This window comes from Petromyzon marinus, chromosome 52 (assembly GCF_048934315.1).
Source record: "Petromyzon marinus isolate PM22_M1 ecotype Great Lakes invasive population chromosome 52, UKy_Petmar_22M1.pri1.0, whole genome shotgun sequence".
Taxonomy (NCBI): domain Eukaryota; kingdom Metazoa; phylum Chordata; class Hyperoartia; order Petromyzontiformes; family Petromyzontidae; genus Petromyzon; species Petromyzon marinus.
Genome location: NC_133718.1, coordinates 12,074,469 through 12,100,777, shown reverse-complemented (window position 1 = coordinate 12,100,777; position 26,309 = coordinate 12,074,469). Strand labels below are relative to the sequence as shown.

The 26,309-nt window shown below is 51.2% G+C and overlaps 1 protein-coding gene across 3 annotated transcripts in view; it reads right to left on the bottom strand.

Annotated features, from left to right (window-relative positions):
- The window catches only part of APC2 (APC regulator of Wnt signaling pathway 2), an 86,568-nt gene that overhangs the window by 32,105 nt on the left and 28,154 nt on the right, over window positions 1–26,309 (bottom strand). For all 3 annotated transcript variants that reach the window (XM_032974010.2, XM_032974008.2, XM_032974009.2), the window contains 4 exons: window positions 24,522–24,771; window positions 6,186–6,294; window positions 5,640–5,753; window positions 3,624–3,716 (listed from right to left, as the gene is read on the bottom strand). In XM_032974010.2, coding sequence (XP_032829901.2) covers window positions 3,624–3,716; window positions 5,640–5,753; window positions 6,186–6,294; window positions 24,522–24,771 — 566 coding nt within the window. The remainder of the gene's footprint in view (window positions 1–3,623; window positions 3,717–5,639; window positions 5,754–6,185; window positions 6,295–24,521; window positions 24,772–26,309) is intronic.

Sequence of the window (26,309 nt, the reverse complement as noted above, 5' to 3'; positions counted from 1 at the left end):
CATGTTGATGACCACCATATGAACAACTGGACAAACTGATCCATCAGAAGGGCGGCCCCATAGAAGCCGGGAGACAAAAGCCAGAGCACAAAAATGGCCAAACACGCAAACGTGATTTGCGCTGATGGGCTCTCCATCGGGCTTCCGTTGCCGTCGATTCAACACGCACAGAGGCAAACGCAATCCGGAAGCGTCACAAAAAAATCAATCCGCGCGCGTGATTTTTCTTCCCTCTATTGATTTTGAGAATGGGCGTGAGCTCCAGTTATTGCCGATTACGTGAATATTTATTTACTACGACCGACATTTTTGGCTGTGTCGGTCGTTCACATTTCTGACGATAATAAAAATAACATCACCTCGTCATGGGGTGCTGCACGGAATTCGCTCGTCGCTCCCGTAGAGGGAGAATGACTCAAGAGGCGCACGAAGGAACCAAAGAAACGAGCGGGGATGGCGGCCACACTGAGTCGGTGTCAAATTCCACCACCCCCCCCGACACCCCAAGCTCTGTGGTCCTCGATATATGAAATTGTTTACACCCGGAGAAAACCCACACGTGCCAAGGAACAACGCTATCCCATAAAGATTGAACAGGTGGCGTCCACATTTTTACCGTACCACCTTCTCCTGGCGAGCCGGGGAACGGTTCCCACCTCTACGCCCATGGGAAGGGAGTTTCACAACACCTGTGCGGTGATCCACCAAGCCTCGCTGCTTCCTCCACAGTGCTGCCGGGCTACAGACAGCAGCCACGTGCAGCAACGTAGCCACCACCGCCAGGCTAATTTCAGAGTGCGCAGCAATTTTTTTTTAATCGCAAGACAAAGACGCAAGAGGGAGATTTACGTCGGCCGGGCAGCGCCATTGTCTGCCCGGGTAGGAAAACTAAGAAACAATTTTTTTTTTTTTAACTACACGAGAGCCCACCCAAAAACATCCCCTTGGCTTCCACACAACGCCTTGCCCCTGTGCCACCCCGACAAGCGGAGACCTCACAAAGAGCCGCAGCGGTCGTTCCGTTGCCAGGGGGATTGGCCGAGCCGTCGATGCGACGACGACGGCCATCGTTCAAACCCCAAGACAGCCATTGTTGCAGGAGGGCGGGCGGGCGGGCGTCCGGGCCCGTTGGAACGGAGCGCGAGCAAATTTGCTTGGATCGGAGCGCGCGCGGTCAAACGGACGCATCGGGCATTAATAACGAGAGGCGATGTGATTACAAAGAGGGTCGTTATTACTTTCATTGTTGTTGTCGTCGTTACCAGCATCAGCTTCATTACCAATGTCATCATCGTCACGGTCACTGCAGTCAAGGAAATGGGCCGGACGGCCGGCGCTAACCCCGCTATTGTCAGTCTCCAACCATCGTCACTGCTATCATCGTCGTTGCCATCACCACCACTGTTTTCATCACTAACACAATCATTGCCATCATAACCTCACTACATCATCACTCTCATGATAAACATCAGCATTACCACAATCACTACCACAACCATGATATCATCAGTGTAATACGTTTCCACTTAAGACTTGTCCGTGCCCCAACCTCAAGCAATGGATGTTATTAAGATTATACGCAGGCTTTCTCGAGCAATATTACGATTCGCAATTAGTTTATTGTAGAGTTAGATCGTGTAGGTATAAGTAAGAATGTTTACTATAAACCAAATCAAATCGGCATATTTTTAGCCACGACTTGACAACTTGATTTGGTTGGCTCTGACGCAGGGTGGTGGAGGGTTTTCGTTACACTTTGATCAGCATTACACCTTCGCCAACTAACACAAAACAAACTCATCGGGGGACGCGATTGTTTTTCTTTCCACTGGATGCACCAGCGGGCAGAGGTGCAAAGCTGGGCAGAAGCACAGAGACACCAAGTCTCAGATGGATTCCGCAAATGATTGATTAAACTTGATTGACTGAAAAATTAGTCCAATTCAAAGCCTTCTCCCGCCCCCTATCCCTGCCTCCCCCACCTCCTGAGAATGTATTAGTTAACGTCAACTTCTATCTGTGGACTATTTATCTATTTGTCATGTTGCGATGATTTCTCATTTCTTCATTGCTGTACTTAATTTGTTTTGTCATTCTCGTGAGCCAGATCACTCACTCTTGCAAATGAGACCCCCCCCCCCCCTCCTGGTCTCTTGAGCTCCCACCCTGGCTCAACAAAATCAACTTGAACTCCACGGGCCCACTCACCCGCTGTTCACTCACCGACTCACTCAGCCAGTTTGACACGTACGCTTTCGTGGCCAATATAATACATAATAAAGGTGTTTTGGGTTAAATCGCGTCAGTATAATGTGTCGGTTAGCCGCCACCACCCGACACAGCCAACCAGTAAGGTTTGTTGCGTAAACAAAACGTACCAATTAGCGACTACTTCAGCCCACCGGTGTGTTGGAGAGTAAATCCACAACATTAACACTGAGTACTGTGACGTTTCACTGGAAATGACATCCAGCATCATCGGGCGATTTTGCCACTCGGCCACTCACTCCTTCACCCAAGCGGCTCTTGGAAATGTTATTCTATTCCTGGTCTCTTCTTGAGTTCTCACGTGGTTAAACAAAATAAGCTTGGAGCTTGTTGTTATTGCTGTGGGTGCTGGGCCATGGCTGCTTTGTCTCCGACCATGCCACGGAGTCTCTCTCTCTCTGCTGCGTCACGTCTTCCCCTGCCCTGTGACCCGCACTCTCGTTCCACCCGAACTTAATCATTTGTCAATTTGGTAAATGCCCGTGAGATGCGACGGGCTTAACAGACGCCGTGTATATTTAATTTGCTGTTGTTGTTGTTATGCTCATGATCACGATATTCCACGTGCAGTGAACTCTGCGAATTCTATTCTTGCCCACGATGACAATATGTTCAGGAGCTAATTGCAAATGTTCAGGTCTGCTGTCCATGACGAGAGGGCTTCAGCAGAGAGATTCGTGTAGTTTTACTGCTGCTACTCCTCCTTTGAAGAAGCACAGATTACAGTGGTTTACTCTCTAGTCCATAGTTTGGATTGTATGACCAAAATCGCGATACTGTGGCTTGTGTCTTGAATGTTCTGTGAGTGAAGAAGATGTGTACATCGGTCTGTTGATATTCTTGGGCTCTTTCGCTAAAGTCACGTAGAACAACAAAACTACGACGTTTCGATCGCAACACAAGCAATTGAAAGGTTACGCCAGTGTCTTCGAGGAGTGCCAATGGTGCGAGTGACAATCAACGACTTACATTTTTAGGCAAATGATATGCAAACGATACTCTAGCGTTAAATTGACATTAACGGAGGGAATAATAATCTTGATTTGAATAACACCGTACGGACGTCAGAGCAAACATGGGAAACGTGAGCAAAGACACAACAAGAATGAGCTCTCGAATTGAATCATCGCATCTCTGACTCGTGACAATCCATAAAAGCGCCGGATATCGTAACCCGGCGTCCCTACCCGGCGTCCTGCGCGCCACGCCGATAGCGTCCGCTTCATTTCACTTCTCTGCCGGTCGGCAAATGTTTGTGCCAAGATAATACCGGAGGCAACAAGCGAGCGACCGAGCAACGCGGTGCGCGCCCCGCCACCGGCCACAAAACAGAAAACCCCGCCGCCGAAGCTCACCTCGCCGTCGCTGCCTACGCCCTGGGCCTCGTGCAGCAGCTGGCGCACGCGCGCTATCTCCTGGTCGATCTCCTTGATGCGCAGCACGTCCACCTGTGGGAGAGAGGCACGACGCTGCAGCTCCATGCGCCGTGACCGCGTCCCGCCGGCACTCCCCTCGCACGAGCGGCTTTTGTCTCGCCGTCAAACAAAGACGGTCACCGCTGCATCGCGCGCGTTCAGATGCGCTTTTGCAGCCGTCTGGAACGCTCTTCCTTCCGATATTAGGAAGCCACTGGAGCTATGCACTTTTAAATCTAGATTGAAAACTCATGTATTTAGATCTGCATTTTGTGTTTCGTTTGTTGTCCTTCTCCCGCACCTCCGACTTGCACAGTTGGCTACGTATACGGTGCAAAATAAGCTCAACAGAACGCACAGAACCGAGTGGACAGCAATGGTGGCCAGGTGGCTAGGAGGTCAGAGAAGCCGAGCCGGCACCGCTGAGACCCTGGGTTCGAATCCAGGTTTCAATCCCAACCACAGTGATGAAACCGGATCCTCGAGTACACCGAGTTGATGGTTTCGGCCCGCTCACCAACGGTTTTCATACAGACCCATAGGCTCACAGAGAAATTGTAGACACTACAGAGATCCACAGACTCACAGAGAAACCCATAGTTTTACACGGAGCCATAGAGCGCTACAGACTAACATTGAGGCCAATAGACTCACAAAGGGACTGAGAGATTCATATAGAAACCCATACTCACACAGAGACCTTGACATTCACACAGAGACGCATAGACTCACGTAGCCTGAGTTGTGATTAAACCGAGTTCTCAAGCGTAGCGAGCGGATGGTCTCAGCCTGGTCACCGATGACTGTACGAAAAAACCCTGATGACATTACATTTTGTTGTGCACCTCATTAGGCAAAATTCCATCTTTGAGAATGAAACATCGGTGTGATCGTCATGCGCCAAACATGAATCTCAAACGGCACAGAGAGAGGGAAAGTGCTGCCCCTACTGTGTGTATAGACGAGTGTCGCTCAGATGTAGCTCTGTGACATCCGCTATCGTGGGCCGTACTCTTGACACGAATCGACGCAATAACCATTACTCAACTGGCATCACAACACACACAGAAGACACCACCCCCTAACAGTGAAACTACCGCCGGCGCCTTCCTTCGTGACAGCCAATACAAAATAGACAAATGAGTGAGTGGGTGAGCAATTGGATGAGAATGGGCCGGTCAGTGAACGTGTGGGTGGGTGAGTGGATTAATGAGTGATAGGGTGAGTGGGTGGGTGATTGGATGTATAAGTGATGAGGGTGAGTGGACAGGTGGTTGAGTGAGTGAGTGGATGAGCGATTGAGTGCGAGTGAATGATCAGGTGGGTTGGTGAGTGGATGTGTGTGGCACTATACCCCTCCGTGACACACAGCAGGGCCTTCCTTTGTAATGACGGACTAAATTATATCATCATTATTATTATGTCACCGATAACAATCACGATAAAAACTAAGGCTGAACGATTTGGGGAAATATCTAATTGCGATTTTTCTGACAGATATTGCAATTTAATTAAATTTTTCAAGTGAAGCTTCAGTTCAATATTCACTGTGCAATAGATTTAAAACACGTGATGGAGCATTACCACGTGATACCATAAAAATATGAACTGCTCTATATATTCTAATGCAAGGATGAGAACTAAAAACATATGAATTGCTTCCAACATGTATTTATTAAAATGTTTTAATTGTAATAGAACAATAAACATAGAACAGCTGTTAAAAAAATAAAACAATTCCAATAAGAAAGTAACAGGACTTTTCAAATCGCAAAAAATTGCAGCCTTCGCGATTTGCTAATCGCATTGCTTAAAATTGCGATTTCGATTTGAAATCGTCTAATCGTTCAGCCCTAATAAAAAAAACATTTGGGAAATAATGACATTAAAGTGGAGATGCGGAACCAAGGCATTCAGGGGGGGTGGGTGGGGGGGGATTGCACAATCGGTCGGCACCTGTGCTCTCTGCGCCATCTGCTGGCAGGTGCCCAGCCGCTCCTCCATCGCGGTGCGGATGTTCTGAGCCTCCAGCTCCAGCTCTCGGCGCGTCACGTCCGTTTGCAGGTAGTGCTGTGGAGGGACGGGGACACCAAGCTGCTACACAGGCTGTCGGGGAGCAAGCGCCGTCAGCGAGGTCGCTTTGACTTGTTTTATTTTCCCAGGTAAGGCCCACCGAGCTACGTAGCTCTTTTTCAGAAGCCACCTGGCCACAAATAATAGCCCAACAAAAGTGGAAATTTATAGCAGCCAAACACTCGAATCGCACGTTTCTAAATGTGTAGGGAAAAACCGGAGGACGTGGAGGAAAATCCACGCGACCACGGGGAGACACGCAAACTCAAAATATACAGCAGCATGCGTCAAGGTCGGGATCAAACCCACTTAACATTCTGCCACCGTGGCGCTCTTACGAAGGCCGGCACGGCACACAACGGGGGGAGGGGGTGGCCTGTACCACCACGATTCCCGACCGGTGGCGGTGGCAGTGATGATGCTGCTCACCCCGTCGGTGAGCGGGAGCCCGTCGATACGCTTGGTGAGGTTCTGGAGCTGCGCGTAGTACCAGTCCTTCTCGCGCTCCTCTCTCTCGATCTCAGCCAGGAGTAGAGATCTGTGCGTCACGGACAGAAGCACGGATGGACCGACATGTCAGATAAACTCCGTGAACGCACACGTGCGTCGCCTCCGATGCCACAGACACCGGGCATCCAACACCACAACTTAGACAACGATCCCCCGTTTAGCCTAACAGACAGTTGGGGCCTGTTAGCGAGTCCTGTTTGTGAGCACATATGAAGGCTGGCACGGCACACGAGGGGGGTGGATGGCTAGCACCATGCCTGGCAGCCGAGGTCTCCCCCAGTGTCGACAGACCGTACCAGGTACTCATTTGAGGCTGAGTCGACATAAGGGAGGCCCAGGACCGGTTCAGATATTCGTCACTGGAGTTAGCCGTGAGCGGGAATCGAACTCAAGTTCCTGGGTTCGTGGTGCAGCACGCTAACCGCTACGCTAACGCTCCCCACACACAACACACGGTGTTACTGGTAATTGACCGAAATATCCCAACGCTGTTAAAAATTACCTGCAAATTACTCATTCGGCATTACACAGACAGCAGCAGCATCGCCCCCTACTGTGAAAGCTTGGCAGGACCCTCCTGAAACAACAAGTCTTCAGACTCAGCGAGGCATTCCTGGATAAACAAGCGGAATAATGATTAACAGGAATGCGTGCCGGTGATTTTAACTATTTTTTTTATCAACGAGATGAAGGTGGATGCAGTTGACATAACAGTCCGATATTCGTCATCAACCATGATCTATCCACTGCTGCATTAACGCCTTCCCCCACGCTATCGCCCATTCCTCACGCATTCCTTACAATGTTGCAGATGCACTTATCCACATCCAGCTGCTGCCGATGAGCTGATGTCATCGCTGGATTTTCAGGAATGGTCCTCCTAAGCTTTTGCAGCAGGGGGGGGCGATGCCACTACGTCCAATCCCAATTTAGTAACTTCCAACCGTCGAGCGAGACGTCTTGGCCAAGAGCAGTGGCACTGTGTGAGCGAGACGTCTTGGCCAAGAGCAGTGGCACTGTGTGAGCGAGACGTCTTGGCCAAGAGCAGTGGCACTGTGTGAGCGAGACGTCTTGGCCAAGAGCAGTGGCACTGTGCGAGCGAGACGTCTTGGCTAATAGTAGTGGCACTGTGTGAGCGAGATGTCTTGGACAATAGCAGTGGCACTGTGTGAGCGAGACGTCTTGGCCAATAGCAGTGGCACTGTGTGAGCGAGACGTCTTGGACAAGAGTAGTGGCACTGTGTGAGCGAGACGTCTTGGAAAAGAGCAGTGGCACTGTGTGAGCGAGACGTCTTGGACAAGAGCAGTGGCACTGTGTGAGCGAGACGTCTTGGACAAGAGCAGTGGCACTGTGTGAGCGAGACGTCTTGGACAAGAGCAGTGGCACTGTGTGAGCGAGATGTCTTGGACAAGAGCAGTGGCACTGTGTGAGCGAGACGTCTTGGCTAATAGTAGTGGCACTGTGTGAGCGAGATGTCTTGGACAAGAGCAGTGGCACTGTGTGAGCGAGACGTCTTGGACAAGAGCAGTGGCACTGTGTGAGCGAGACGTCTTGGACAATAGCAGTGGCACTGTGTGAGCGAGACGTCTTGGACAATAGCAGTGGCACTGTGTGAGCGAGACGTCTTGGACAAGAGCAGTGGCACTGTGTGAGCGAGACGTCTTGGACAAGAGCAGTGGCACTGTGAGCGAGACGTCTTGGCTAATAGCAGTGGCACTGTGTGAGCGAGATGTCTTGACCAATAGCAGTGGCACTGTGTGAGCGAGATGTCTTGGACAAGAGCAGTGGCACTGTGTGAGCGAGACGTCTTGGACAAGAGCAGTGGCACTGTGTGAGCGAGACGTCTTGGCCAATAGCAGTGGCACTGTGTGAGCGAGACGTCTTGGACAAGAGCAGTGGCACTGTGTGAGCGAGATGTCTTGGACAAGAGCAGTGGCACTGTGTGAGCGAGACGTCTTGGACAAGAGCAGTGGCACTGTGTGAGCGAGACGTCTTAGCCAATAGCAGTGGCACTGTGTGAGCGAGATGTCTTGGCCAATAGCAGTGGCACTGTGTGAGCGAGACGTCTTGGACAATAGCAGTGGCACTGTGTGAGCGAGACATCTTGGCCAATAGCAGTGGCACTGTGTGAGCGAGACGTCTTGGTGCGGTTTTTCTTTTCTTGCGAAAGGAAAGAAAATGGAGGACCCAGAGTCAACACAAACAGAACCGGGTGGGGAGAGGAAAGCCCCCCCCCCCAACCCAGTTTCAAGGCTTGCATCAGGGCCCGTGACAATCCATGCCTTGTCAATGATGATTCCACTCGTTTACCCGGGGAAAGGCTCACCGAGTCTCAAGACTATTCTAGGAGGTTCCTGCCAAGCTTTCTCAGTGGGGGGGGGGGGGGGGCGATGTTGATGCTGTGTGCGATCCCAATGGAGCCATTTGCAGGGAAGTTTCCAGCATTGGTGATGTTTGGCCAATGCCAGTGACACTGAGTGTTCGTTTTAGCGATGGGAGCAAAACCGGAGAAGCTGGAGGGAGCCCGCGCAGAGCAGGGCGAGAACATGAAACCTCCGCGCAGAAAGGCGCCCGAGTCAGGGATCGCACCCAGGATTCCTTCTCGCTGCGGGCCACAGGGGTTACCGGTGCGCTGCCTTCACCCTGCCACCCTGTTGTTCCTACAGGGCTGCATTTTAATCTTCATATAAAAATGTGAAATGCGAAATTTGTATAATTCTGCTGCATTTCACACGGCATATTTTTGTTGAGTGGTTTTGATTGTTTTTTTTATTTCATACGAATCTCTCCGGTGAGCTCCTGAGATACGTGTGGAGTCCACATCCCCGGGGTCTCTTTGCCGTTTTGTTCGTCCCCGAAACGACGTACGCGAGACGCCCCATGCGACGGAATGACCAAAACGCCAAAGGGGCGGTGGCGATGACGGACAGCACTGTGCTTACAAAGTCACGTTTCCGTGCACACCGGCAAGCGTTCAATTTCCACACATCACCATTAATTTTATACGTAGGCTTCTTTTTATACAAGCAAAATTCACGAATCATTATTAGTTTTCGTGTGGGTTAGATCGTCGTGTAGGCAATAATGTCGACTTGTTTCACTGTAACCCTCCACCGCTGAGCAACAGCGCCGACCAAATCAAGTTGTCACGTCACGGGCGATTGTAGCGACCGATTTGTTTCTTCAAAAAAGTCGCCGGAGGTGGAGGAAGAGAACAAACGAAAGTACGACAACTTCGCATGACGTTTCGCCGGAGATTACGTGGAGCATCGTCAGCTGTTAACAACAGCTCAGCTCGGCTGATGATGCTGGATCCAATCTGCAGTGATACGTCGTACAAACAGCCGTAATTTTGCTCGGGTTTTTCAATGTTTCTCATCCTCTGGTTTTTATGCAAAACCAAATAAATCACATCACATGACAATGTAATTGGCTCTGTCGCTGGGTGGTGGAGGGTTACAGTGAAAAAAACGAACATGACACCAACACGATCTAACCCAAAAAAATCTAATTACGAATGATATACTGTACTCATTATTATTCATAAATCTTTTATTGGATAGGCCACGTAACCCAATAATCAATTTGGAATCATAATACTGGCTGCGAAATCTTTGTGTAAATGGTCGAATAATGATCATGGAAGCTTATACATGGAGCAGTCATGCAGTGGTTCAGTGGCTGGCGCTCTGCTCCCTATGAACGTGGCCATCCAAGTTCGATTCCCGGCCACGGGAGCCATCAGTGACGAGCGACATCTACACAGGGTCCCCGGGCCTTCTTGCACTCTGCACAAACGCACGCTGCCCCGGGTGGGTTAATTATGAACAAGCAACACACACGACCAGCACTGTGGGGGTGTCGTCGAGGGGGGGGGGGGGTAGAGGGGAGGGAGGGGTAGAGGGTAGACCGTCATCTAGCAGTGGATTGACAAAGGGCCCCAAATGTAAACACGCACGTGGGAAGGCAGAGCCAGCACAACGTGACCTTGTGCCAGGTCGTGGGGAATCAGCTGCCGGCGGGCGCTCCTCAATGCGCCATCGATTTCCGTGAGCATTACTGCTGCCGTGAGCACTGAGCTCCCCGCCCTGCGCCCCCCTGCTTTTAAGAGGGGAGAGTCCACATTCGTGCCGCTATTCCCGGCGCCTCCCGCCCCTGTCAGTAGCCGCAGGCTCAACCCGAATGGCGGCCCAACGATCATAATAAAAAAAAGCTGCACTGGCAGAAAATACGGCGATGAGAAAATGAATAATAATAGGGTTTTTCCCCTTTTTTTTCTGGCAACAAAACTGAAACCTTTTTACAAGGATTCATGTCTGCATTAACCACAATACCTGCAGTCAAAATGCAAACAAAACACATACTATGATAATATATGCATTGTCCTTGAAACTGATTGGTCCACACCAAGGGACGGCTTTCTTTTGAGCCTCGACCCAATTGGTGCTCGAGGCTCAAAAGAAATCCGTCCCTAGGTGTGGACCAATCAGTTTCAAGGACAATGCATATATTATCATAGTATGTTTTTTGTTTGCATTTTGACTGCAGGTATTGTGGTTAATGCAGACATGAATCCTTGTAAAAAGGTTTCAGTTTTGTTGCCAGAAAAAAAGGGGAAAAACCCTATTATTATATTTTGGTACTGGCAAAGGAGGTCTAATGATGAGAAAATGAATATCGATGATGAATATCGACGATGAACATCGACGATGAAAGCGGAACGGTACAAATAAATGAAGAGCCCCCAGGCGCCCGAGCCACGCACGAAAGGCTCTCTCTTGCGCCACACAAACGTGTGCACCGCACGTTCGCCAGAGATAAACCCTTTATGCAGAACCCAAAATCAATATGGCTTTTACGTCGTCGGCCTCACCATCCCACTAAAAATATATATAGTCACCGCTACCGCCGTAAAAACCCCACGTGCCACCGCCAGATTGCAGCTCATCACAAAAACAAATGACCCCCCATAACCTCACCGCCCCTCCCCCAACAAGGGCCGCGTAAAGATTTTACGCCATGGTTGGGGAAGGGGGTCAAGAGAGACCGAGACGCTTAATAAAAAATATATATATATACCGGCTACGCAACGCTGACGGATCCTTCTCGCTTCGTCACAGATATGCCTCGACAAGGGGAAGATGCAAGCGCTGCCAGCGAACGGTCGCCGTGTGGCCCAGGGGGACAGAAATTAAGCGGGGAATCGGAGGCATCGTCGCCGTGCAAATCGCAAACAAAGGGCAGCCGGTCCAATACATTTTATATCTTTTTTTTTTGGACCCGCAGGGCTGTCTCGCTGGACCTCGACGCAAATCGTCCTTCATCCTCCTCCTCCTCCCCGTATCTCCCTCCCTCCTCCTTCTCCACCCTCCCTCCCTCCTCGCACACGGCGAGGAGGACACGTCTCAGCCTATAGCGACGAGACCGCCGCCGCTGCCGCAGTAACGTCGGCAGAGCGGGTGACCTACTTTCCGCGGAGAGCGGGCGCCGAGACGCGGCGCCTTTGTGGTGGTACACGAGGAAAATGACAAGCAGGCGCATTAGCATCACGGGGGAACGGGACACGGAGAGACAGCAGCTTAAATTCACGAACGGCTTTCGGGAAAAGCTGGAGGCCCCTTGGCCACATCACAAAGTAAAGAAAGGCTCTCTCCCACCCCCCTTCATCTGATTGATCAAGAAAGGCAACACAATGAATCGGGGGACACTGCTCACAGTGACGGGTCTGTTACTTGTATTTTTGTTAGGCGCACGCGAGACGTAAAATCCCCCTCTGGCAAATCCGCTGCTGGATGAGGGTCTCGCCATGCTGCGCGGATCCGTAGGGGCTAATTGACCACGCTTTGGCACGCTTTGGCACGCTTTGTCGGCGCGGCCTGGTGAAGCTGGGAGAGGAGCACAGGCGTGGGGAGCATATAAGTGCAGTACAACAATGATTTGCCGCACCGCCCCCACTACATATTCTCGCAGCCCACGACGCTGGTGACGCACGCCGGTCACCCATCCGATTGCTATCCAGGCTCAGTCCCGCTTGGCTTCCGAGAGGGTGAATTCTGGGCGTTTTTATCGCAGGATTCGGCGACTTGGGGGAGGCACAGGCAAATGGGAAAGGAAGCAGCAATGTGGCGAGGCAGTGCTACCAACAATTGCCCAAGCTCTGGGGTCCTTTCTATATGAAGGTGTTATCAGCCAATTTATGAGCGCTTATACACGTGGGAGGAAAACGGCAGAACCCGGAGAGAACCCCCACGCGTGCGAGGAGAAAACACGATCGCTTACACAGGGAACAAGGTGGAATCCTCAATGTTTCTCTGCCGCTTTCTCCTGGCGAGGCAGCGGAATAATGGCCCCTCCTCGACACCCACGGGGAACGGAGTTTCGCAGCATCTGTGTGGCAATCCACCAACCCTCGCCGATGCCTCCAGAGTGCAGGATAACAAGCCACTTGTGTACGTATGTTGAACTTCTTTCACACCGTACGTAGTCAACCGTGCTTATAGAAGGTGCTTAGTGCCACCCTGCCAATTTAATATTTTAAGTTTATTTGTTGTGCTTGCGTACCACTACCAATAGCCCTGTCCTTGCGTCTTTCAATGCGATGAAGAGTGATTTTGTTATCGGTGAGTTTTTAGTTTTCTATATCTAGATTGTTGACACATCAGGAGATCCTAGCACAAAACACAAATGTCTTATGGTGAGCCATGCCACCCCAAAATGGGCAAAGTCAGCCCATTGTGACGGAGAGAGGAGCAAGCATCGAACAAGCTTCCCCAGTGACTCTGCTACCCACAACCACATTACCCAGACCGCACCCACAATTGTTGTCTGACCTTGGAAGTTAAGCAGGGTTCGAGTATTTTGTTCAACCGGGTGAGGAGAACTGAAGAGACCAGGATACAAGTTATTTTGCAAGAGTGAATGAGAAAGTGAGTCATTGAGTGGCTGGATGGAGGGGTGAGTGAGTGAATGAGTCAGCAAACCAAGTCATGTTTATAGACAACTCGGCATGAGTCTTATTTGCAACAGTGGCCTGTGGGGCATGAGTCTGCAAGTAGGGGACAGTGATTGCTGTTATGTGTATCATCCCATTTGAGCGACTTGCGGTGTAAATTTGGACCCTGGCACTGGCAGGCAATGGTTCACTCTTGCGAATGGCGTCACCGGAACTAAAATGTCCACTGCGAGTGAAGCAGACGGCGTGGTGGCCCATGGTGGCGAGATGTTAACTACCTCGCCTGGTGTGGAGGAGGTCGTGGGTCCAATCGCACCCCTGACTGCTGTCTATATTTGGAGGTTGCGTGTTCTCCCCGTGGTCGTGTGGATTTTTCTCTGGGTTCTGGGGTTTTTTCCCTCCACATTTATAATCAACGTCAAGCGTTCAGAGTATTTGGCTGCTATACACTTCCACGTGATAAAAATCCACTTCGCTGAGCTGTCATTTGTGGCCAGGTGGCTTCTGAAAAAGAGTGACATAGCTCAGTGGGCCTTACCTCGTAAAATAAAACAAAAATTGTTTAGTTTTAGCATTATTACTACTACAGTCAACACACACGCTGCAGTATTAACCAGGGCAGAACACACACGCTGCAGTATTAACCAGGGCAGAACACACACGCTGCAGTATTAACCAGGGCAGAACACACACGCTGCAGTATCAACCAGGGCAGAACACACACGCTGCAGTATTAACCAGGGCAGAACACACACGCTGCAGTATTAACCAGGGCAGAACACACACGCTGCAGTATTAACCAGGGCAGAACACACACGCTGCAGTATTAACCAGGGCAGAACACACACGCTGCAGTATTAACCAGGGCAGAACACACACGCTGCAGTATTAACCAGGGCAGAACACACACGCTGCAGTATTAACCAGGGCAGAACACACACGCTGCAGTATTAACCAAGGCAGTCACTGGATTGTGACCAGGGCGGTCACTGTGACCAGGGCAGTCGCTGTGACCAGGGCGGTCGCTGGATTGTGACCAGGGCAGTCACTGTGACCAGGCGGGTCGCTGTGACCAGGGCGGTCACTGTGACCAGGGCGGTCACTGTGACCAGGGCGGTCGCTGTGACCAGGCCGGTCGCTGTGACCAGGGCGGTCACTGTGACCAGGGCGGTCACTGTGACCAGGGCGGTCACTGTGACCAGGGCGGTCACTGTGACCAGGGCAGTCACTGTGACCAGGGCGGTCACTGTGACCAGGGCGGTCGCTGTGACCAGGGCGGTCGCTGTGACCAGGGCGGTCGCTGTGACCAGGGCGGTCACTGTGACCAGGGCGGTCACTGTGACCAGGGCGGTCGCTGTGACCAGGGCGGTCACTGTGACCAGGGCGGTCGCTGTGACCAGGGCGGTCACTGTGACCAGGGCGGTCGCTGTGACCAGGGCGGTCGCTGTGACCAGGGCGGTCGCTGTGACCAGGGCGGTCACTGTGACCAGGGCGGTCACTGTGACCAGGGCGGTCGCTGTGACCAGGGCGGTCACTGTGACCAGGGCGGTCGCTGTGACCAGGGCGGTCACTGTGACCAGGGCGGTCACTGTGACCAGGGCGGTCACTGTGACCAGGGCGGTCACTGTGACCAGGGCGGTCGCTGGATTTTGACCAGGGCAGTCACTGTGACCAGGGCGGTCACTGTGACCAGGGCAGTCACTGTGACCAGTGAGCCTCCACAACAAGTGCCGAACGCGTCACCGCTGGGCCACGTCACTGCCCGGGTTGAGCCTGGGTAGCGCTCGTATAGGCGACCAGCACGCACACACAGGTGCTATAGGCTGCTGCGGGTCTACGTGGCAGACAGCAGTGCAGAATAATCTATACCACCATTCGGCGACCTGCATTGACCAGGTCGGTGAAGTATGGTCAAAGTAAACCCCAAGACCCACACCTGGGCGTGGGGAGGGCCCTCATCCGGCAGTGGATTAAACCAAAAGGGCACCGCAACGCGTGCACGTTTATTAAATTCACGTCAATGAACGACGGCGCCAGGGGTGGAGGGCCCCTCCGCCCCCGGCTTGTGGGATACATTCGCTCGACTCTTCATGCAGTGCGCGTCGTTTTGTATGCGGTTAAAGAAAAGGCGAAATAAAGGGCCCCTCTCATCAGCGGGGCTGCTCCACACCATAGCAACTTGGTGCGGGAGCAACGAGGCTCTCGCGTCTCAACAAACCGGCAAAGCAATGCGTGTGTGGCGGCAGTGCCCCCCCCCCCCCCACCACACCCCCCCCCCGCCACCACCGCTTTGAATTCCCTTTCCATTCATCGGCCACGGCCAAACAGGACCCAGAAACGGAGAGAGGGAGAGAAAATAAATGAGAATGCAACAACCGTCGTTCACGCTCTCCAGCGTGTCGCTGCCGCCACCGCACACAGAGGGTACGAGCGCAGACGCACGACAAACCGCGCGCATCTGTGTCACAAGTATTGACGTGTCACAAGTATTGACGTGTCACAAGTATTGACTAGCCCGTGTCACAAGTATTGACGTGTCACAAGTATTGACTAGCCCGTGTCACAAGTATTGACGTGTCACAAGTATTGACGTGTCACAAGTATTGACTAGCCCGTGTCACAAGTATTGACACGTCCGTGTCACAAGTATTGACTAGCCCGTGTCACAAGTATTGACACGTCCGTGTCACAAGTATTGACGTCTGTGTCACAAGTATTGACGTCTGTGTCACAAGTATTGACTAGCCCGTGTCACAAGTATTGACTAGCCCGTGTCACAAGTATTGACGTCTGTGTCACGAGTATTGACGTCCGTGTCACAAGTATTGACGTGTCACAAGTATTGACGTCTGTGTCACAAGTATTGACGTCTGTGTCACAAGTATTGACTAGCCCGTGTCACAAGTATTGACACGTCCGTGTCACAAGTATTGACGTCTGTGTCACAAGTATTGACGTCCGTGTCACAAGTATTGACACATCTGTGTCACAAGTATTGACTAGCCCGTGTCACAAGTATTGACGTCTGTGTCACAAGTATTGACTAGCCCGTGTCACAAGTATTGACGTGTCACAAGTATTGACTAGCCCGTGTCACAAGTATTGACTAGCCCGTGTCACAAGTATTGACGCGTCTGTGTCACAAGTATTGACTAGCCCGTGTCACAAGTATTGACACGTCCGTGTCACAAGTATTGACGTCTGTGTCACAAGTATTGACGTCCGTGTCACAAGTATTGACACATCTGTGTCACAAGCATTGACTAGCCCGTGTCACAAGTATTGACGTCTGTGTCACAAGTATTGACTAGCCCGTGTCACAAGTATTGACGTGTCACAAGTATTGACGTGTCACAAGTATTGACGTGTCACAAGTATTGACTAGCCCGTGTCACAAGTATTGACGTCCGTGTCACAAGTATTGACGTCTGTGTCACAAGTATTGACTAGCCCGTGTCACGAGTATTGACGTCTGTGTCACAAGTATTGACGTCTGTGTCACAAGTATTGATGTGTCACAAGTATTGACTAGCCCGTGTCACAAGTATTGACTAGTGTGTCACAAGTATTGACACGTCTGTGTCACAAGTATTGACGTCTGTGTCACAAGTATTGACGTCCGTGTCACAAGTATTGACTAGCCCGTGTCACAAGTATTGACGTCTGTGTCACAAGTATTGACTAGCCCGTGTCACAAGTATTGACGTGTCACAAGTATTGACGTGTCACAAGTATTGACGTGTCACAAGTATTGACTAGCCCGTGTCACAAGTATTGACGTCCGTGTCACAAGTATTGACGTCTGTGTCACAAGTATTGACTAGCCCGTGTCACGAGTATTGACGTCTGTGTCACAAGTATTGACGTCTGTGTCACAAGTATTGACGTGTCACAAGTATTGACTAGCCCGTGTCACAAGTATTGACTAGCGTGTCACAAGTATTGACACGTCTGTGTCACAAGTATTGACGTCTGTGTCACAAGTATTGACGTCCGTGTCACAAGTATTGACTAGCCCGTGTCACAAGTATTGACGTCCGTGTCACAAGTATTGACGTGTCACAAGTATTGACGTCCGTGTCACAAGTATTGACGTGTCACAAGTATTGACACGTCTGTGTCACAAGTATTGACGTCTGTGTCACAAGTATTGACGTGTCACAAGTATTGACACGTCTGTGTCACAAGTATTGACGTCTGTGTCACAAGTATTGACGTGTCACAAGTATTGACTAGCCCGTGTCACAAGTATTGACACGTCTGTGTCACAAGTATTGACGTCTGTGTCACAAGTATTGACTAGCCCGTGTCACAAGTATTGACACGTCTGTGTCACAAGTATTGACGTCTGTGTCACAAGTATTGACACGTCTGTGTCACAAGTATTGACGTCTGTGTCACAAATATTGACTAGCCCGTGTCACAAGTATTGACACGTCTGTGTCACAAGTATTGACGTCTGTGTCACAAGTATTGACACGTCTGTGTCACAAGTATTGACGTGTCACAAGTATTGACACGCCCGTGCGGAGGAATGTAGGCAGCACGGCAAATTCTGCAGCGAAGAGAGAGCCCGGAAAGGGATTCCCAACGCAGCAGGCGTAGCTGACGAGTGTGCAGGCGGTGCAATCGCACCGTGGGCCGAGGGACATCATGCACCGGGATGAGGGAGCGCCAGCAAAGTGCGTGGAGGGGAGTAGAGTGAGACAGAGAGAGGGGAGAGGTAAGCAAAGGCGGGTCGATGGAGGATCTTCATGACGGTCGGGACGACCCGGAGGTTTATCTGGGACTGGGTTGGGAGCCAGCGGAGGGATCGGCGGGTTGGGGAGGACGGCGTCTCATTTATCTGTGGGGGTGGAGGAGTTCACTGCGAACTATCCCGAGTTCAGAGACGAGGGAATTTGAGGAGTTCGCTCCTCAAAAACGACAAGGGTAAACTCGTTTCTCACTTAAATTATAATCCAGCTTTGAGGAGTACAAAAAACGACTCGGTTTGACTGACACGTGACAAACGCCTCGAGCGTGGGGCGTGCGAGACGCTGCAGTGGCCACCTAGCATGGGGTGAGAAGCAACTGAAGGGATTTGTCAGAAGAAGTTCCACGGTGTCATCTTCCTGAAGCCTGAAGGCCGTTCGCTGTAGCCTGGGGGGTTACGTTTCGTCACTTTTGCCCGATTTCCCAACGAGATCGCCCGATCATCCTGTGGTAATGGTGGAGCCCGGAGGTGGTGGGTTGTAATATTAGAATTGGAAGACAAAAAACTGTAAATAAAACAAACCCAGTCTGTGCGTGCGGTATTGAGCCAGCGTAAGCAACGCGACGCTCTGCGTTTTAGCCAAGGATGCACTCAGCTGCGACATCGATACGGGGTCCTCTCTGTTGATTATTAACGCATCCTGCCATGATGCCATAGGAGACAGAAATCAATAGGGCACTGTGGGGTCGGATTAGAGGTTGGGCCATTCGCTTGCTCTCTCACTCGCTTGCTCTCTCACCTCGCTTGCTCTCTCACTGACTTGCTCTCTCGCTCTCACTGACTCGCTCTCACACTCGCTCGCTCTCTCACTCACTGACTCGCTCTCTCTCTCTCACTGACTTTCTCTCTCTCTCTCACTCGCTCTCTCTCTCACTCGCTCGCTCTCTCTCACTCACTGACTCGCTCTCTCACTCGATTGCTCTCTCTCTCTCACTGACTTGCTCTCTCCCACTGACTTGCTCTCTCTCTCACTGACTTGCTCTCTCTCTCACTCTCTCTCACTCTCTCACACTCGCTCGCTCTCTCACTGACTTGCTCTCTCTCACTGACTTGCTCTCTCCCACTGACTTGCTCTCTCTCTCTCACTGACTTGCTCTCTCTCTCTCACTGACTTGCTCTCGCTCTCTCTCTCTCACTCTCTTACACTCGCTCTCTCTCTCTCTCTCTCACTGACTTGCTCTCTCTCTCACTGACTTGCTCTCTCTCTCACTCGCTCTCTCTCTCTCACTCGCTCTCTCTCTCACTCGCTCTCTCTCTCACTGACTTGCTCTCTCCCACTGACTTGCTCTCTCCCTCTCACTGAAATGCTCTTTCTGTGCAAGAGTAATCTCGGGCATTAGTCTGTTGCCAGTCAGGGGTGATGAGTGCTGCGCTGTGGGTACAATCCCAATTGAGTTATTTGCGGTGACATTTTTTAATTTGTTAAATGCAGACCCTGACACCAGCGCACAAAAAGGGCTGCTTTCGCGAATGACATCAGGGGGGATCTTTACCCTCCAATGCGGAGCAGACGGCGCCTCGCACCTTTACCACGATTATGATTATTATACCCGCGGTGGTAATTGGGGTGGCCTGCCGGATTCGAACCGTAAACCGTCGCAACGAGTGGCAAACGCGCTGCCGCTAGCAGGCCATTGTCACCGTCCCCAAACAAGCGCTGTGACCACCGACACCGCGTAGTGGATTGCCAAAGAACGGCGAATCGTCGTAAACCATCGCGCGCGTGAGAACCGATGCCGCTTGATGCGTCATAGGCCGGTTACATCGCGAGCGGCCCTGGTCCCTTTGTGCGGATGTCACAGCCGTGGCCACACCCTGCCCCTCCTGGCAGGCTGCGTGTGGCAGCGCTCGCACAAAGGAACGGCGCCGTCACAGCGTCTCGAGACGCGGTCGCATTCACACGCCATGCAATCCACATCGCGTCGTGTTTATGTCGGCATGTTGGCAGCGCGGTTGTAGCACTCGTGTCCCGCAGCAAAAAGGGCCCTGGGTTCGATTCCCGATTCGGGCGCCTGTCTGTGTAGAGTTTGTATGTTCTCAACCTGATCTGCATGGCGTTTCTCCAGGTTCGACGGTTTCCTCTTGGAGCTAAAATAAATTAATTTTAATTCGTACAATGTAACTGCAATTGGCCAAAACCCCTCAAGACTGAAAAAGTACCTGCTAATAACTCAATTCAGACCGCACAGAGAAGCAAGCAACCTTGGTAGGACCCGCCTGGAACAACAGCCTGGAAAATCGGTGAGCCTTTCCTGGGTAAATAAGCGGAACAAAACAAACACCAATCACTGCGTCGCTGATAACTCTGCTGTAGATCTGCGTGAACGCCACCGTCCCGAACAGCAATCAACTGACCGCCGGTCCCACCGGTTCTCCGAGTCGTCTACGAGTCTCTGCGTGCTTTGATGAGTCATTGGTGTGAGTCAGTGGGTTTCTACGCGATTCTTTCTAATAATAATGCCAACTTGCAATGCCCCGCCGCTGCCAAAGTGTTCGCGCACTCTCGTCGACAGAGAGAGGACGACTCGGAGGCGTGAGGAGGAACCGCAGACGAGCAGGAAGGCAGCCACGCCATCAGCCAGCGCCAACAATGGCCCGACCTTCCTGTGAAGGTGTTATTGGCCAATTATTGAATGTTTATAAATGTGCAAGGAAACCGGAACGCCCGGAGAAAATCCACGCGTTGCGAGCGAGGGGGAAACCCGACATCCCGTACAGATGGAGCAGGTGGAGTCCACTTCTTTCACGTACTGTCTTCTCCTGGCGATCCAGGGCAAAAGATCTCTGCCGCTGGACGACGAATGAATAACGCACGCTTGACAACAAAAGCCCTAAGTGCCGAGCGGGTGGGAGGGCGAGATCGGCATCACCGTCTCGGCGGACTGCCCGACCAGTGTTGCTGTGGCAGCACACAGGGCTCGCTCGTCGCAACGATCCCTGGGGAGGAGCCGAACCGATAGAACCGTGCGGCCTACGATCCGATCGATGGATCCGAATTCGTAATTGGTGTAAATGACACCCACAGACTTAACGGGCGTAACGAAGGAGATGGAATAAAGGAGAAGGGGACAACAGGGCAGGGCACGCGGCACGGATAAAAGCGGTGCAAGGGAGACGGTGCGGAGAGCACACACAACGGAGCGTGCTATAGACAAACGAGGCCGCACAAACGAGACGGACGGCATGACTGAGACAGTACAGATGAGACAGACAGTACCAACAACACAGTACAGATGAGACAGACAGTACCAACAACACAGTACAGATGAGACAGACAGTACCAACAGTACAGATGAGACAGACAGTAACAACAACACAGTACAGATGAGACAGACAGTACCAACAGTACAGATGAGACAGACAGTAACAACAACACAGTACAGATGAGACAGACAGTACCAACAACACAGTACAGATGACACAGACAGTACCTACAGTACAGATGAGACAGACAGTAACAACAACACAGTACAGATGAGACAGACAGTAACAACAACACAGTACAGATGAGACAGACAGTACCAACAACACAGTACAGATGAGACAGACAGTACCAACAACACAGTACAGATGAGACAGACAGTAACAACAACACAGTACAGATGAGACAGACAGTACCAACAGTACAGATGAGACAGACAGTACCAACAACACAGTACAGATGAGACAGACAGTACCAACAACACAGTACAGATGAGACAGACAGTAACAACAACACAGTACAGATGAGACAGACAGTAACAACAACACAGTACAGATGATACAGACAGTACCAACACAGTACAGAGACAGACAGTACCAACAACACAGTACAGATGAGACAGACAGTAACAACAACACAGTACAGATGAGACAGACAGTACAAAGGAGACCGTTTGATTTAGACGGACAATGCAAGCGAGACTGATAATAGAGATGAAAGTGAAAAAAGACAAGATGGAGTCAGTCCTTTCATCAAACCACTATCTTGAATCATGACGATCCATCAGATTCGGGGGAAAAGGTGGGAGAAAGTGGTCGTGGTGGTGGAGGGTGGCAGCGATGGGAAGGAATCATTACATTCTTAACACAGGGACCCACAAGGGGAGCCGTCACGATGACGACCGGCTGATAGCGGGCGACGAGCACCTGGGTGGGATAGGTGGGATGGTGGGGACGGAGGGGGGGGCGATGATGACGCAAGGATGGACTGAGCCCCTCGGCCCAGAAGGTACCGGGAAGCGATTACAAAACACGCGACTCGCCAACCACGGGGTCAAGCGCTCAGTCGATGACTCCATCGTTGGTTACCCTCGTTCATGGACCAGGGCCACGTTTCGTCAGGAGGCGGGGGAGCTTCCACAATTAGTTTTGTATATATTTCAATGTGGAGTAGGTCTTCGCCATGACCAATATAATGACTCAGTACATTGGGTTAAACTATTGTTTAATCATCCGGCCAAATGTTTGTCGTTAAGAACCCTGCACCACCCAACAGAGCCAAACAAAATTCAACTTGTCGCATGGTGTACATGCATTTAACAATGCATCAAAATTATTGTTACTGTTTCAGCTCAACTGAGCGGTGAGCCGACACAATAATAATTTGTTCGGCTACATCATTCTTATTTTATATCACTTGCTTTCGACGCCGGATTACAAAACGCAGCAATGTTTTGTAATTGTCTCCTGTAAGCGGAGTCTCGAGCCAGCTGGGAGGATTACGGGGAGGTTCATAATGGCCGTGGCGTTGCCAACCGAGCCGGCACTGATAAAAATGTGGGTGTGAATCCCGGTTCTTCGCGCCCAAACCGTGATGATACCCCTGGTTCTCAAGGAGTTGATGGTTCCCGCTTGGTCACAAATGACTCCAATAGATCCCCATACATTCACATAGAGCCACGCAAGCTCGCACAGAGACCCACGGACTCGTATAAGACACGAATAGACTTGCATAGCCTGGGTTGTGATTAAACTGGGTTCCGAAGTGTCGTGGAGTTGATGGGATCAGCCAGGTCACCGATGGCTGCACATATATACCACCATCACCACATTAACACTTCATTGTGAACTATCCAGGGGGGAATTAAAACATTTCAGTTCGACTGCCATGTGCACCACTCGTGCTGACAAGTGGCCTCAAAATTAGTTCTACAACGACTCCTTCAGGGGCATTCTTTGTTGTTCCGAACGTGGCGAGATGCACAATTGCATTATAATCGTAGAACAGTTATACAATGCCCGACACATTCAGGTTGTATTATCATCAATCTACCCCAAGCCTGTTTAATTTGTAAAAGTGCATCTTTATTGATTCTTGAGAAATGAACGGATAAATCTTCTTCCAACTGATCAATCTTCGAAATTGCACTTCAAATTAACATTCTAAACGTGTTCCTCATTCTGTACTGCCGTGTGTTTCACCGCACCGGAGTTCCGTTTCGTTTTTTCTGGCTGTACTTGTTCCGACCCAGATCGCTTGAGAAAAAAATATCTTTGGACTCTCTCTCTGCACGCTCTCACCTGGTTTAAAATACAAAGTCAGTTACCAACACTATCTGTGAATACCACGCACAGCAAGCCGAGAACCTGGTGAACCCCAGCTCAATTCCCCGCCGTGGCTAACATTGTTGACCGGTTGATATCTCAAATAGGTCCCCCCGGTGGGTTCCCCCCCCACCTTCCTTCACCAACTCTTGTGCCACACACAGTGCCACACACGGTGCCACACACGGTGCCACACACGGTGCCACGCACGGTGCCACGCACGGTGCCACGCACAGTGCCACGCACAGTGCCACGCACGGTGCCACGCACGGTGCCACACAGTCACCGACCCTTGTGCCACACACAGTCAGCTGCCACCGGGGGGGGGGGGTGCCCCCTTCTAAAACCCGCCCACTTACTCGCCCAACCACCCACTCACCCGCTCACCCACCACACCGCACGTCATCACAACACATTCACCCACACACTCACCCATCCACTTACTCACCACACTGCACGTGACAACAACCCACTCACCCGCCACACTGCGATGATGTATATTATGATCATGAATAATTATTATGTCATCTTGTAATGTGCTTATTACAATTGAATCTGGTGATGTGATTATTATAATGTAATATTGTAAAGCGCACAGTGTATTTACTCACTCTCGTAGAGAGAGAACGACTTCAGAGGCCTGACGAGGACCCACAGACAAGTGGGAAGGCAGCCAGGCGGTGAATCGGAGGTGGAAACCGGAGCACCCGGAGAAAACCCACACACATGAGGGGGCAACACTCGATCCCCGTACAATGTAAACAGGACTTGAGCCCACTTGCTGTACCGCCTTCTCTCGGTGAGCCAGGGTACAGCTCCTCCTCTACGCCGACGGAAATGCATTTTCAATTCTGTGCGATCCACCAGCCCTCACTGTTGCCTCCTCCACAGGACTGGACCACAGGCCGCGTGCAGCACAGCCACCACCACCGCCGCCATCACCGCCACCACCGCCGCAGCCCGGCTAAGCAACGGAGCACACAGGTGAGAGCGAGCACCCCAACCCCCGCCCCGCAGTACCTCTCCTTCTCCAGCTCCTCCAGGTAACCCGCGCTCCTGCGGCTGCCGTTGAGGCAGCTCCGCGGTTTGTGCCCACCCGCCCCGGTGGTGCCCGCCGATGCGGTGCTGCTGCTGCTGCCGCCGCCGCCGCCGCCCGCGGTCGGGCTGCTGTCGCCCGAGCGGCTCGACAGCGGCGATCCGTCGCCACCGTTGCTGCACAGCACCACCTTTGAGCGCAGCTTCACCCCGCCACGGCACACGCCCTCCAGGTCTGCGCCGGGCGGCAATGTGCGCACACGTATGTACAATGTTGAACTTCTTTCATACATATTCTTGGTTCTTTCGGTAAAGTCACGTTGAAGGGAAACAATAAAATAGAAACAATAAAATAATAAGTCACGCTGAAGGGAAAGAACCAAGAATATGAATCGCTGCAGTCACGAAAGCTTTAAATCAAAATTCTTTCATACAGTACGTAGCCAACCGAGATAATCAGAGGTGTGGGGGAAGGACAAAAAACTAAACACAAAAAGCAGTTCTAAATACATTTGTTTTCAATCTAGATGATGATTTAAAAGTGCATAGCTCCAGTGCCTTCCTAACAATCAGACGGAAGAGCGTTCCAGACGGCCGCAAAAGCGCATCTGAAAGCGCGCGATGCGGTGACCGTCTTTGTTCGATGGGCGGCCAAAAGCCTCTGCGAGGATGGCAAGAATGGAGCGGCGCGCGTCCTGGTTAATTGGCCGTAGCTGCGTGTTCACAATTTATTCTTGGGTCAGATCGCCATTGTGAGTCAAATGTGTTGTGTCGTACACCCTCCTCCACCCAACGTGGCCGATTAATAAAGCTGCCGTGAAACAAACGTGGCCGATGTATTAGTGCTTGAGCAGCACCGCCAGCGTTGTCGCTGGAGAGGGATCTATACTCATGGAACAAATGGGTGTGGGCGCCTCGCTGGTGGTTACAACCAGCGGTTGCCAGGATTGTGAAAATGTCCTCCAGTCTTCTTGGGCTGGAGGTGGTGAGGCAGGAAGTGGTACATGAAGTTTAACGTATTTGAATAAATTACAATGTTGTGTTAGATCATGATAAATTGTGTTAAAGGTTTGTATATATAATTACATGGTGATAGAGGTTTGTCATAGCTTCGACCAAATTTAATTTACACGATCTGACACAAGAAATCAATTATGAATCATAACATTGATTTCGAAAGGCTGCGTGTGAATGTTTTGGTGACTCAGGCCACTCGTGCAAATGAGTCTCTTATCCTGGCTGTTGTGACTTCTCAACTGGCAAAATAAAATCAACTTGGAACTTGCGTGCAGATTTAGTTTGCTCGTTTTCAAACCGTTGCTAAGCACATGGCCCAAAAGCCCAGAACGTCAAGTGGCCAGCAACAAAGAGCAAACGTATCAGAGTTGTAATAGATGAAGAGTATCGTGACACGGTCCTTGAATTGAGTGAGGTTATTAATGTCAGAGCTGGGGGGGAAGGAGACGATGATGGGAGGGGAATTCAAAAGTGGAGCAGTGCGAGGAAAGAAGCAGTCAGAGAAGTAAGGTGACCTACAGTGTGGCGAGTGGATGGGTGTTGTTGTGACCTACAGTTTGGTGAGTGAGTGGATGGGTGAGTGTTGTTGTGACCTGCAGTGTGGTGAGTGGGTGAGTGTTGTTGTGACCTGCAGTGTGGTGAGTGGATGGGTGAGTGTTGTTGTGACCTACAGTGTGGTGAGTGGATGGGTGAGTGTTGTTGTGACCTACAGTGTGGTGAGTGGGTGAGTGTTGTTGTGACCTGCAGTGTGGCGAG